General features: G+C 38.9%; 1 protein-coding gene across 1 annotated transcript in view; it reads right to left on the bottom strand.

Moving 5' to 3' along the window:
* Nucleotides 1–2878: 2878 nt before the first annotated feature.
* TPPP (tubulin polymerization promoting protein) overlaps nucleotides 2879–14155 on the bottom strand; it is a 47714-nt gene continuing 36437 nt past the window's right edge. The window contains exons 3-4 of the mRNA XM_057424339.1: nucleotides 10190–10343; nucleotides 2879–3340 (exon numbers count right to left, since the gene is read on the bottom strand). Of these exons, the coding sequence (XP_057280322.1) occupies nucleotides 3146–3340; nucleotides 10190–10343 (349 nt within the window). The 3' untranslated portion in view covers nucleotides 2879–3145. The remainder of the gene's footprint in view (nucleotides 3341–10189; nucleotides 10344–14155) is intronic.

Below are 14155 nucleotides of genomic sequence, written 5' to 3' on the forward strand. Positions count from 1 at the left end.
TAGGGGTTTAGTTTGCTGCAAATCTTAGTGCAAAAGTAAGAGCTGAAGTAGCTGACTAAACCCCTCATACACAGGTGCATATGGTGCTTTTATTCACAGCCTTTATCCTCCACACCAAGTGTAGTAAAATGGAAAAAAACTTTCCAAAGTACTTTTCAGCCACAACTATTTGTCACTGTCATGTTAGACTGACCTCTTTTCATGCATCTGTTCAATTGAATTTTAAAACTGTCTAACTGTAGAAATGAAGAAGAAACAAGGAAGTGTGCTCCTCAAAATGGAATACTACTATCTGAAGCATCTTCTCAGGTCCTGATCCAAAGTTTGTACACAACTGAAAGTACTTCAAAAATTTTGCATCAGGTCCACACATAGTGCTTTGGTGCATGGCAGGGATTTTATACTGTACAAATAACACCAAGTAAACTCTGGCAGAACCCCAGCTAGTTCTACCAGCTTCTCCTAAACAAATAGTAGCTCAATTTCTTGTCAGGGTTAGCTTGGATCTGTCCTCACTCTCAATCCTTTGCATGCCTTCTATGAGTGCACTGGTCTCCCTCACATTATGAACTAGCAACTTAAAACCTAATATACTTTAAAACCTTCCCAATCAATCACACCTATGTAGCAACAGTCTGACATTACTGACACTCAGCATCTGTGTACTTGAGAAAGCCTGTTGCTTGTGTAGCTCAGGTTAAGTATCACCTGATGTGCCGCACAAGGCAGCTAGCTAGCAACAAACAGCATGCTGAAAGGGCTCTGCAGTAGACTGGACTTCACCCTTCATTCAGGCTGGGTCCAGATTTCTTCAGTTATCAGTGAGTTATGAGTCTATAGTCAATGGGAAGAACAGGGACACTGGTTTTGCCTGTAACTTAGCTGAAGGATGTATCAAAGGTCAGAGGCTTAGCCTTTTTATTCATAAAAACTAGGACTAATCCGGAGCCTTCTTCAGGTGCACAGGCACCAGTGATGTGGAAGAAGGTTCTCTCTGTTTAGGCAGTTTACTACCACACTGGAATAATTTGCTGATATCACAGCATGCAATCTTCTGTCTCAGAGTGTGACAGGTAACCAGTGCAACACAGGAGTTGATAATCCTTCATTCCATGGAAATTTATCAAGAACAATGGGTAACTCTAGGAAAGGCTTCACAAAGCTGGATGCTTCTCATCCTGAGCATCCTTAGGTACATGAAAAAAATCTTTCCAGGTAACCAGAGCCAGCTATGGGAAAGCCATTTAAATCTTTACAGGAACATGAGCTGAATTTTTGGCAAGCTTCCCTCCCTCCTCGAAACAAAACCCAAAATAAGTTATAAACAAACAAAAACAATCTCCAAGTTCACAAGGAAGTCCTTGCCTTTTCTATTGTTGTTTTGGTTTCAGGCTGATATATGGGCTCAAAGGGTCATTGAAGGCAAAGTAACAAATAAAAGCTACCATTCTATGTCAGAAAAACAAAACATGAACAGTTTAAGGACTGAAAAGCAATGCTCTGTTTCTGGACATTGACTAAATACAGATTGTTAACTTGCATGGCACAGGACAGCACACAGTGCTCACTAAATTTCATGTATTCTGAGTGGGATGCTGATATATGTTGGGGGAGAGGTATAAATTTATTCACCTTTATTCAGAGTTACACATGAAAATCAGCGCATGAGCTCTTTTTGAAAGAAAGCAAAGTAGGAGTGCTAGAAGCTGGTTTTGAATACTGAAAATCATCATTTTAGAGAAGCAGAGTAATACATTAGGGTACGTGTTCAGCTCTTGCAGAAAATCAGAACGGCCTTTTCTCTCCTTTTTACCCAATATAAAAAATGAGTTATTTTTATTCCTATTAAGGTGTTTTGGCATTCTGGGCCTCAGGCAGCTCACACTCAGCTGCTTGTACCTTAAACCTGTGGAATTGGTTCTCCTTCTATAGCAGTGGAAAGCCATTCCCATCAATATTATTACTCCCAAGTTAGGCAGCAAAAGTGAACAGAGAATCAAATCCCTTGGCTTCAAACAATCTAACATAAAATGTGTCCCAGTCATAATAGTATATTCTTGTGGGCAAACTGCACCTGATTACATGGATATTAATTATAAATGTCCTTATTCCAATGGGCTGTAAACTTTTTTCACATAAGTTATACCTTAAAGGGAATATGTGGCAATGTATGTGCATAATAACATTCATTTAATAGCAATCTGATTGGCAGTATTTAGTCATAACAATTATTTTAAAGCATTATTAGTTTAATGCCCCCTTCACTTCAAATGTGAGGCAGTGCAAACTTGAAAACAGACTGCAAAAAGCTTTAATAGACTTTCTTAGTAATGTCTTGTTCCTCATCTCTCAGGTTAGTACAGTAGCCCCATCCAAATCCAGCCAGTCAGAACCGTGCTACAGTACATACAGTAACAAGCACAAATTATAGACAGGAGGAAAACAAGGGCTGGTATTTTCCACTCTTTCTGTTGACATGAAATACTTTAGAACCTATATTGTCCTAGAAATAGGGGTGGGGTTTTTTTTTCAGTTTTTCATGAGTGGTATATGACATTTACAGGCTAGAACCTTGTATGTTACCACCACTTACTCCCCAATAGCATATTGTTGAATGTTTTAAGGAAAGTGCCATATCCCATGTAAGACATTTTTCAAAAGCCCAAACCCAGTAGTCAAATCAAACTGCATAAATAATGGGATATTCTTCAGAAAGACTGCTATGAAAGACCCTCTTTTCATGAGGTTCTCTTTGACATCTTCAGGGCAACTAGACATTTAGGAATGTTTGAAAACTTTTGCTTAAATTGACAAAGTGTGGATATAACTGCTCTTGAATTTTGTGGGTGGTTTTTCCTTGTTTTTTTTTTTTTTGTGCGTGTCTAACACTCAGCAAAATTATGTAAATTTTGTACCTATATGTTTATTTTTGCCAATATACACATGAGGAATGTAATGAAGTGGCGTTGTGCTGCAAGTAGCTCAGCAGATGTTGAAATCAGTTCCAGTTCCTGAAAACAACTTCTTGACAACATAGTCTTAAGCATTCACAATAACCAAAACATATGGGATTCATCTACATCATTCTTACAAATATATTCTCTTTCCCCATCTCTTTCTCTTTCTGTGTTGCAAACCCTCAACCTTACTTGCTTCCTTGTACTTTATGATCATATGTGCCTGCATGCTTATAGCCAGATACATATCCTGAATCATCCACCAGATCTTCTCGGCCAGCTTTGCCTTTTCCTTTCCCACTGGGATCAAACCTCTCTTTGTGAGAACCAGTGAATTTTGATGTATCTGTAAGGCGTGATACAGTTGGAGATGAAATGGCTTTCTGTTGGAAGAAAGAAAAGAAACAAAAAAATCCATCAGAAATCAGTCATTCTTAATACAGATATTTTTACATGCTATTGACACTTAAATCATGGCTAATGATGGAGACTATGTAAATAACTACTCACTTCCAGCAAAACGTACACAAAAAGTGCTTGTTTCTTGCCTTTACATACAATGACAACCATATAGGCAAGAACAAAATAGGGCAAGTTATGTCAAAAAACTTCTGGAAAAGACTTTCAATATGAGATACTTCTGATTAATAATCAAGTTCTAAGCACCAAAGATATGAAGAAGTCAAGGGGAACAACCATATTCAAAATCCATTATATCACAATCAAAGCATAAAAGCCGCCTCCAGCAATGTAGAAAAGGCAAGCCAATACAGCTAGAATTCACTGCTTCAAAAGAAAAATATATTCTAAACTCTAGGATTCATTACAGTGATAGGAATGCTCTGAGAAACAAATTTTTCATCACAAACTTCATTCTCACTCTATCCATTCTCAGCTCAAATAAATGCTCATTAGTGAGACTCAGGCTTTCAAAGTAACACAGCTCTCTGTCATTGTTTAAACCCAGCTGGCAACTGAAGTAACACCAAGCTGCTCACTCACAGACAGGATGGGGAGGAGAATCAAAAGAATGTGAAACTCACAGGATAAGTACGGTTTAATGACTAAAGTACACTATAACAATATTATTACTACTAATAATAAAAATGCTAAGCGAAATAACAAGAGGAGAGAATCTAAAACTAAAATGGGAAAGTAAAGAAACACAATAAATAGCAGTGATGCACAACTCAATTGCTCACTACCAACCAACCAATACCCAACCCAACCCAAGCAGCAATTAGTCTCTTCTGGGTAACTCCCCCCAGGTTATACACTGGCCATGATGTGCTGGGGTATGGAATACCCCCTTGGCTAGTTTGGGTCAGGTGTCGTGTTTCTGCTCCCTCCCAGCTTCTTCTGCCCCTCCTTACTGGCAAAGCATGAAAGACTGAAAAGGTCCTTGATCAGGGTAAGCGCTACTTACCAACAACTAAAATGTCAGGGTGTTATCAGCATTGTTCTCAGATTAAAACCAAATCCATGTAGTAGAAAGAAAAATAACTCTATCCCAGTTGAAACCAAGATAATCATGCATACAATGGCTTTCAGCTATTGGTTTTTCACTTCTGTAAATTTAAATTATTCACAGGCTAAATTAACTCATCCATATTAACACTCTGATGGGATATCTGCAAATATTGGGGCTAGCTATTCAGGATACAACACTGCTCTTCAAAGTAACCAATAACTCAGTAACAGTACTCCTGTGTAGAAAAGCAGCTGGGAATGCTTGCACTGCTGAAAATGGTAGTGGATGCTCAGTAGGTAAGGTGCCAATATTACTCCTTACCAGAAGGGTATACATTTTAGCCACGGTCTTCATGGCTACACTCTGTCAACTGTAATCATCCTTCCTCAATTCCTCACTGAAACTGCATGGCTTTTTACGTTTGCTCCTTCAACCATAAAACTTTAGTATCTAATTGCATTTCTTCCTAGAAAAGGTTGCCATAGAGATTTGCTTATGTAAGAAAATGTTCTGGGAGCCTTCAGAATCAGCACCAAAATTAGCCATCCTAGTAAGGTTTTAATATTTTTATTTTTTTTTTTGCTGGTAACATCCAGGACCTTTATAAAGAAAGAAAACTTAAAACTGACTACGAAATGGGGAATGAAAAAATATTCTTACAGGGACAGATTTTCCTTTTCTGTGATTATACCAGGACTCCACACCAAAATGATTTTATTTATTATTTTATTATTAATGGGAATATGTGCACATGCATTAAGAAAACCTGCAGAAAGTCAGGAGGAAAGATCAAGCTTCAATGAAAAAATTGGATTTAATTCACATTTTTTCATTTAAGCATGCAGAGATACACAGGCACAAAAGAAAGCAGTAAGCAATCCCACTTCAATAAAGCCAGAAAGTAGTAAGTAACACCATTTTAATTATCAGGGTGATGACTTTCAAAGGAGTGGTTTCCAGTTACAACACTGCAAGTCCTAACATTAAATATAGTGACTAAAATTTTCACCAACTAGTAGTCTGGCTAGAGCTACACCAAAATACTTTAAGAGGTTGCCACTTTCAGGAACAAACTGAAGTTAGTAAGTTAAACCTTCCTGAGCCAAATCTAACTCCCAGTCAGTTGGCTGCTGCAGCCAAGGCTGCCTCAGCTCTTACATCTTAAACCAGTTCTTCCTTTTGATTGTGAATAATAAGCCCAGAATATCTCCTTAAATCATTCATTATACACATTAAGATTTTTTTTTTTTCCCAATTCATTTTAGAAATGTTATGGATCACTTGCAGTTATTTTAACTTGAGTACCAAGGCCAGAGACTACAAGGCTTTTTTTCCAACTGCCTAAACAAGGCTTTATCGGTCTCTTCATGACCAGTAGGTCTGTATGAGAAGCCTTCTATATCATCATCTTTGCTGGCCTGTGCTCTGCTGCACCCCCTGCCCCAAGGCAAAGCCAGATGCAGTCAAGCTAAGCCTTTACACAGATCACAATTTCACTTCCTCATTTTCCCTACTGTATTTTCTGAAGAGCCTCTATCCATCCACTGCAGCAATTCTAGAAGAGCTGGAGTCGCACCACACCTCCATAATCCCAGTGAAGTCACAGCTCTGCAATTTACCCTGCTTGTTCCCCTTGCTTTTGTGGACAGGCATTTGAGATTGGCCCTAAATCCTGCTGCCTCCTTTGTCAAGCCTGTCACGTAGACACACATGCTCTCCCCATGTGACGTTCCTTCTTCAGGTTATGGCAACCTTCCATACCCAGTTTAACACTCTCCTCAGCAGATTTGCAAGCCTAGTTGCAAAGACACTCCCCTGCATTAGGTTTATTCCATCCCTGGCTCAGTAGTGCTCATTCCTCTGGTTACAGAAGACAAAGCCCTTCTGCAACACAAGCCATAGAGCCAGGCTCCAGGTTACCTTTGGAGCACTACTCTTGGTACCCATGTGGAAGACAGGGCACAGGTCAGTCTTAGAATGCTGGACAAACCTTTGCAGTCCATCTGCAACAATCCCAGATCCCGCACCTGCCAAACAACAAAACTCTTGAGGCATATGGTAGGGACAAAAGATATATTCCTGGATCATCCACAACAGGAATCTCCAGTAACTATCTGTGACTGGTACCCATTGCTCCTGACATCTGCTACAGCACTGTGGCCAGGATATGGTGACAGTGACAGGGAAGTGTAACAGCACTTGAGATATTCTGGATGACAAAAGCCATGATCTCTCAGTGATCAGGGATTGAGCCTGTGACTGTTCACTCAACTGTTGCTCAGATTTTGGCTAACACACAGCTCATGCTAAGGCCTAACGTGTGCTGGGAGCAGTGCCATTATGTCAGAGATAGGGCAACATGTAGGCAGGACGCAATGGACACGAAGAGATAAAGATCATTATGCACGTGCAGCTTGCTGTCTCCTGCAGCCAAAATTCTTGCATATTGATTGCCTGGCAGCCTCTTCAGAATCCACTAAGTTATAGAAATTGTATAGTCCAATGCCCCAACCTGACAGGTATAAATACATCATTTTATCCAAAAGGTTTTTGAAGCTGATCCAGCATAAGCTGACAGACTGCTGAGGCTTTCATGCGTCCCAGTATTAAGCAGGGAATGCTCACATAATGATGGAAGAGGAAAGGGGAAGCACCCTCACCCTGGGCTAGAGGATCATGACACCTCTTCCATAATTATTATTATTATGAGATTCATGTACTGACCCATGTACTTTTTAAAGTCACCACCCAGATTATTATTCTACGGCACACTGATTATTAAGAATTTTACCCGGCCTGCAGAGGGTCCAGATGACTGAAAATTGCAGGTAACTGCAATTTTAGGTAATAGGAAAGCTATCCCAATTGTTAGAAATTCTGTGTAGCCATAAGCTACGCTGATTACTAAAGCCTTCCTACAATAAGAAACATCTCACGATAACATCATGCAACAACTGCTATGTTTCACTTGGTGCACTCTGTGAGCTCCACTCTGGCTCCTTTGCTCTTTCCCTAAAAGGCGCTTTTTTGCGAGAATACAGTCCTGCTCACATCACCATCATGCTGAGCACCCATCACCCAGCTTTCATAGTGCTGTCGCTGCTGTACTGCCCTGCCACCCACAACACTTACAGCAAATTTGGCTGAACTGGGCATTGCATAATCTGATCTAGCTTTGAAGCTAGTCCTCCTGTGAACAGGTTGAATGAAATCACCCCAGAACCTTTCCAATTGAAATTATTCTACATTTCTATATCAAGGACCCTGTTGAACACACTGGTTTCATTTTAAGAGACAGCAATGACCAAAGCAAGTATTTGCTCCACAGGAGGTGCAGAAATGCATTCAACATACTTACAGCACACAGCTTTTGGTACAGAAAAAGAAAGAACCTCAGTCTTGCTCTTGTAGCTTTTGTATAGGAGTGAGGGAAACTAAAAGGCCTCAGACTTCATTTACATGTCTGATTGTAAACTGCTAAAGATATATGACCTGTACATTCTGTTACCAGTTGACTATCAAATGAGCTAACACAGCTATGTCTCAACTAATGCCTAACACTTGCCTGTTGTTTTTCTTCCTGTGTGACCAAGGCAACCATACACCTTCTGCTGCAGATTAGAAAGCAGCCCAAAATTTCACTTGGTTTCAATGTTTGGCTGCCGAGCCTTCTCAACCACATCAACTATAAGCAGGGATTTTTGTAATTCTACAACATTCTGAAGGAGAAGAAAAAAAAAACAAAACAGAAAATCAAAAAGTAAATCTTCTATCACAACATGCACTAAAATCCTCATTATCTGATGTGAAAGTAAACTGTCCAACCATTCTATGGAAGCTCTGGTTTCCCCAGGCTGCCATTCAGTACAGATACATCACCTGTTTCCCTTCTTCTCCTCCCCCAAAGAGAGAGCACAAAACATAAGATGACACAAAAATTTCCAAATGCCTCTATAGTATACTTATCCACAAGCCTCACATAATCATGCTTGCAACTCCATCCTTAATATGTTTAATCTGTCAGTAGTCATACTGAAGTTTTCTGGCTGAAACCGGAACCAAATCTATATGGCCTACATAGAAGAGCAAGGCACAGACTACATGGCATGACTGAGTTATCCCATAACATTTTAAGAAAAGCTTTATATAACTCTAACCAGTCCAACTTAAAATTTCCAGGGCAGACTTCCCCAAGTAAACAAGGTATTAGAATGCTTGCATATAGATTTTATATTTGCATTCCCTGCATGCTGGGGCGGGAGTGGCCCTGTATTTATTTATTTTAATGCCTTTGATATTCAACTGTTTGGGTCATTTTTATCACCTGGAAACTAAATTAACATTATAAATCAAAGGAAGTTTTTGTTCTCCCCTCAGCCTGCAATCTCCTTCCCTTTAAGCTCTGCCTCCTGCCCCTTATTTTGCCAGCAAGCAGGACAGAATATTGTGATTCCTCTGCTGTCGTGTTATTTCTTCACTTCTCCAGCTCTCCCCAGGACTGCACATACAATAGGAGTACAGGCAAGCCTCACACTTCCAGCTCATATTCCTCCTCCATTCCCTTCCCCCTGTTGCTGGGCACATTTATATACCTCTAAAGCACCTACATGATGCTATCCTGCATGTGCAAAGCTCTCTCATTACCCTGTCATCCACGCAGAAAGATGCTTTCCCTTTATTAACGGCCATTGATTATTTCAAGATCTGACTGCTGAAATACCAAAAAATAGAATCAAGAGTGAGCCTCAGAAGATTGTGCACAATTCAAACAGGGAATCGTTTCCTAGATGAACAAGTTACTCAAACTCACTATAATGAGTGAAAGACAAAAAGGAAGGTTCGTTATTGTAGTCTCTGTAACTTGTTTCAAAATAGAGTACCAGAGTAATAAAATAAAATAAAACCTTGTAAAAATCTGACAAATTGTACAACTTAAGAAATCTCCCCATTTGACATTTCCACTGTTCATTTGTATGGAACCAGTTTCTGGAAAGATTATTTACAATTACATTTTTATTCACAGCTCTACTGCCAAAATTCAGGAGGATCACAAATTTTAAGCAGATGAACTAAACTGGCAGGACTATTCAAGTTGATGTCAAACACTCTAGCATTGCCTAAACTACAGGGTTATAGCTTGCCTAACTTTGGCATTTAAAAGGGCAATCAAATTTATGTACACTAGGCTTTATGGCTTCCTTTTTGCATAGACAATTTAATGCCAACATTTAAAAAAGAAAAATAAAAAACATTATATTTCTGACATACTCAGAACAAACAAAAAACCAAAGACATGGTAATTACGCACAGATTTCCAGTGTTCTGGGATTCACATAGCGTATTAAATCTGTCTTAGGATGCCTTTACTCTAGTCTTTTTGCCTTTTCACACATCTGTTTAATGTGGTTCTAAATTTAATTTGCTTCTACACTTTTTGATTTGGATATGCTGCTCTTGATGAACATTTCTACGTTCTAACCACACACAGGAGCTCACCTTGAATGCTCCCGACCGTTCCCAATTGTGGTACTACAATTCCTAGCAGAAGCAATGACAGTGCCACAGAAGAACACACAGTAGTGCAATACTTAGCTGTTGCATAATCTTTGCTCCCAGTCAGCTTAGTACAGTTGTTGCTTTCAGGCCCATGAAAGCATGCTGCTTGGACTTGTGGATTGCAAATGCAAGCAGGTGAATTCAACAACAGTGCAGTAGAACAAAGGATGGCTAGAACAATGCATCCATTAGATCAGTAACATACCGTTACTCCAGATATAATTGGGGCTTTTCCTTCAATTAGTTTATATATTTCTTGAACTGCTTCATCATCACTCTTGTCCTTGAAACGCTTCTTTGAGAGTTCTTGAAGAGCTTCCTTGAACTGCTCAAAAGTGATAGTTCTGGAAGACTTTCCTCTACAGAAACACACAGAAATTAAAACAAATTACAAGAGAGCACAACAAGCATTCCAAGAATAACAGAATACCACAACAAACAACATAAAACTGCAACGCAGTTGCAACACAGGAAGATCCATGCAGCCCGTTTATGGTGTCACATAAAACATATCCCAAGAACATCACTTTCTTCATGTACATCAGCAGGATAGTGCTTTAGAAATTTCCCCTGATCAATGATTAGAAATAAAGATGAAATAAAGGGACCTGGCCTGTGTCAGAATGCCTGCAGCTCATCAAATCAAACTCATGTCTCGTTTGGTTGATTGCTTGTACGGCCTCGATGCGTAAAAGACAAACTGAAGCATCTTGGGTGAGTTTAGTTGTTTTGTTTTTTTTTTACTCCTCTTTGAATAACTGGTAATGTCATGTTATTCACTTTTCATGTATTCACAAGTAAATTAAGAAAAATGCTGTTGTGTAAAGCAAACTATTGAAAAGCATCTACAAAACCTGAAATTCCTCCATTAAAGAATGAGGATTTTTAAAGTGATACATGTAAATTCAGTTATCTGTTTTCCTTTAGATGATCAACTTCATAAAACATTCACAGATTCATGGAAAACACAATATAGCAGTCCAATACCCTCACATACCCCCCCCCCCCCCCCCCCCCGAAATTCAGAGCTGAAGACTTGCTGTTGTTTTCACTAATAGCACATATTTTCACACTAATAAATTAATTGTGTAGGTTTACTTCACTGGAGAGGATTTTGCTACAGCTATTTTCAGTGGAAAATCTGACAATAGAGTTGGAAATTCACACTTACAAACATGTATTTATACAGCCACTCCTGCAGATCTTTAAATCCATCAGGTCAAAGGGTTCAGTTGATAAGAAACTCAGCGTTAACTACAGAGATGTGTTTAACCAGAAGGAGAATAATGCAAGTCTGTTTTCTATAATTTTGAAAGATTCAGTTTAGGCAGGAGATAATGCAGTGGAGTACACAGTTATTTTCCCTAATATAAAACTATTTCTAGTGCTCCTCATTTTAAAATTCAGGTATGAGGCCACAGCATCAGTGAGATTATTCATGATTTTAAAAAGAAAAATTTTATTTCTATGAATTATATCACACACAAAACACACCTTTTCCTGTATTATTAAATTGCAGATTTTCTGATCTTTAGAACAAGACTTTATGCACCAAAATTTAGCCATACATTTTAAGCTAAAATTTAACAGATCAAATAGAAAAAGTTTCAAAAAATATTCTGACACTTCTGCTGATGTAATCTTAAATAATATACCCCCTCCAAATAAATAAATGAACAAACCCAAACAAAATCAAACCACACAAAACAACACACAACCCAAACCAGTCCTTTCAACAGTGACAGCTGTTTCTAAAGAAATAAATGACAGATGCAAGGATAGGGAAAAGTTGCACTGGAAACAGAAATCTCGGGCTGGAAAATTACCCACAGAAATCTTATTTTTATTCAAGCATCACAAACAGCCATTTATCTATCACTGATTTATCTCTGATCTTAGACATGTTAAGAGGTCTAATCTCCCTCAATTGGAGGGTAGCTCCACTAATAAAAAGAGGAAATGAGATTTCTTGGTTTTAAACAGCAATAGTTAGGAAGTTACTCCTATTTCATTTAAACAGAAAATGAGATTTTATTCCAGGCTTTCAAAACAAGGAGAAAATGGTTATTTACAATAAAATTCATCACTAACACAACCCTTTACACACCATTCATTCCTATATCCTGTATTTCCTCCAACTCAGCACAACATATAGCAAATCCCTACATCCCTTACACTCCCTATTTTAGCCAGAAATAAACTTTATCTGTGGTTTTCTTTTGGGTTTTCTTTTTTGACCAAACTTTGATCTTTGTAACCACTTTCTGCTTTAGGTGAAGCATATGCTGAAGCATCCCATGGAATTAGCTAGTAAAAGAACATTGTGGAAATGAAGAATATAATTCAGTATTTCATTAATCAAAAAGACACATGGAATAAAATGCAATTAACTACCTGGAATTTGTCCAGGATTCTCATTAATGGGATTAACATCCCTCTTCTGATGAAATGTGTCCAAGAATTTTTAACTAGCTCAAAAGGTCAGGACTTCATTCTGTTTTGCCTCTCATTTAGAAAAAGATGGCATAAGCAATCACTGCAAAGCTTCAGCATGACACAGCACTAAGGCCCTTTTTCACTAGAGACTCCCAGCCAAGTCTAAGACACAAATCTTTCAAATGCAATTTTCTACAGCACATTTGTTACCTGGAAGTCTCCAGTTAGGATTGCTACAGTTTATTAGTCAGGATCATCACAATGGGAAAGGGAATGACCACTTTTGGCAAAATCTGTTGAAGTTCATGTTGACTCCTTTTATATTTACAAACACGTGGAAAATATTTTGGTTTTGAGTGTTTTTTGTTCTGTTCCTCTCCCCCGCCCACATTAAAAGGAAAAAAAATGCATGTATAAGGGTGCCAAAAGGAAAAAAGAACATCTCTTTTTAGTCTAAGATACAGTCATTTCTAACTCTTGCATTTGGTCTTTTCCTTGTCACACTAATAAAGGAAAGCAAATGAGTGTTTTCCTTTTCCCCAGCATACGACAAATTGGATACACATACAACCCATGTAGTATTGCTGTTGGACCAAAAAGAAACATGCATCATGGCAGATCTTTGCCAGCAAAAAAAATTAATTGGACTGACATTTAAAAAGGATTTTTTGGAACTATAACGCAGGTTTCCTGAATAAAGCGGCTTTTATTTTTCTATACTCCAGAAACATCCCCCTCTCCCTCAAACTATTACAATAATACCAAACCTATCCGAAAAGCATAATAATTCACTCAAAAATTCTGCAGTTGCAAAGTATGCCAAGCCTTGTGGAACCCCCTGAAGAACTTGATGAAATTGATTAACTTACGACATGTTTTGGTACTTTTTGTATGCCATGTACGGTACGTGTATGCTACGTACCATAGCATCTAAATTACTTAAGTAGCAATGCTACAGCTCAGCCTATCTCTAGAGGAAGGTTCAAAAGAACTCTGAGCAGTTGCTGTCATCACTGTTACTCAGCAAGACAGCATGCTCCTACCCTTTCTTCTAACTGCAGTGTCTTGGTTTGAATGCAGAGCAGAAAACAGACTGAATACATAGAAAAGACAGAAGCAAAGTCTCTCTACTAACTTACATAGCTTGATTTACACACTCAGTCACAGATTGGCCCCCTTCAGGTCCACAAAAACACACTGTGGAGAATGACTTGGGGGTACTGGTGGAATAAACATTGGACATGGGCCAGAAACGTGCACTTGCAGCCCAGAAAGCCAATCATATTCTGGGCTGAAACAAGAGAAATGCGGCCAGCAAGTCTAAAGAAGTAATTCTACCCCTCTACTCTGCTCTGATGAGACCCCGCCTGGAATACTGGATCCAGCTCTGGAGTCCTCAGCACAGGAAAGACATGGACCTGTTGGAGTGGGTCCAGAGGAGGGCCACAAAAATGATCAGAGAGATGGAACACCTATGAGGAAAGGCTGACAGTTGGGCTTGTTCAGCCTTCAGAAGAGAGGGCTCTGGGGCCATCTGACTGTGGCCTTTCAGTGCTTAAAAGGGCCTTATAAGAAAGATGGTGACAGACCTTTTTAATACAGACTGTAGCAATAAGACAAGTGGTAATGGTTTTAAACTAAAAGAAGATAGATTCAGACTAGATATAAGGAAGAAATTTTTATAAGGATGGTAAAACACTGGAACAGGTTACCCAGAGAGGTGGTAGAAGCCCCA

Source organism: Pezoporus wallicus, unplaced genomic scaffold (assembly GCF_028554395.1).
Source record: "Pezoporus wallicus isolate ANWC-B61680 ecotype Strahan unplaced genomic scaffold, APGP_CSIRO_Pwel_v1 contig_5485, whole genome shotgun sequence".
NCBI classification, from domain to species: Eukaryota; Metazoa; Chordata; class Aves; order Psittaciformes; family Psittacidae; genus Pezoporus; species Pezoporus wallicus.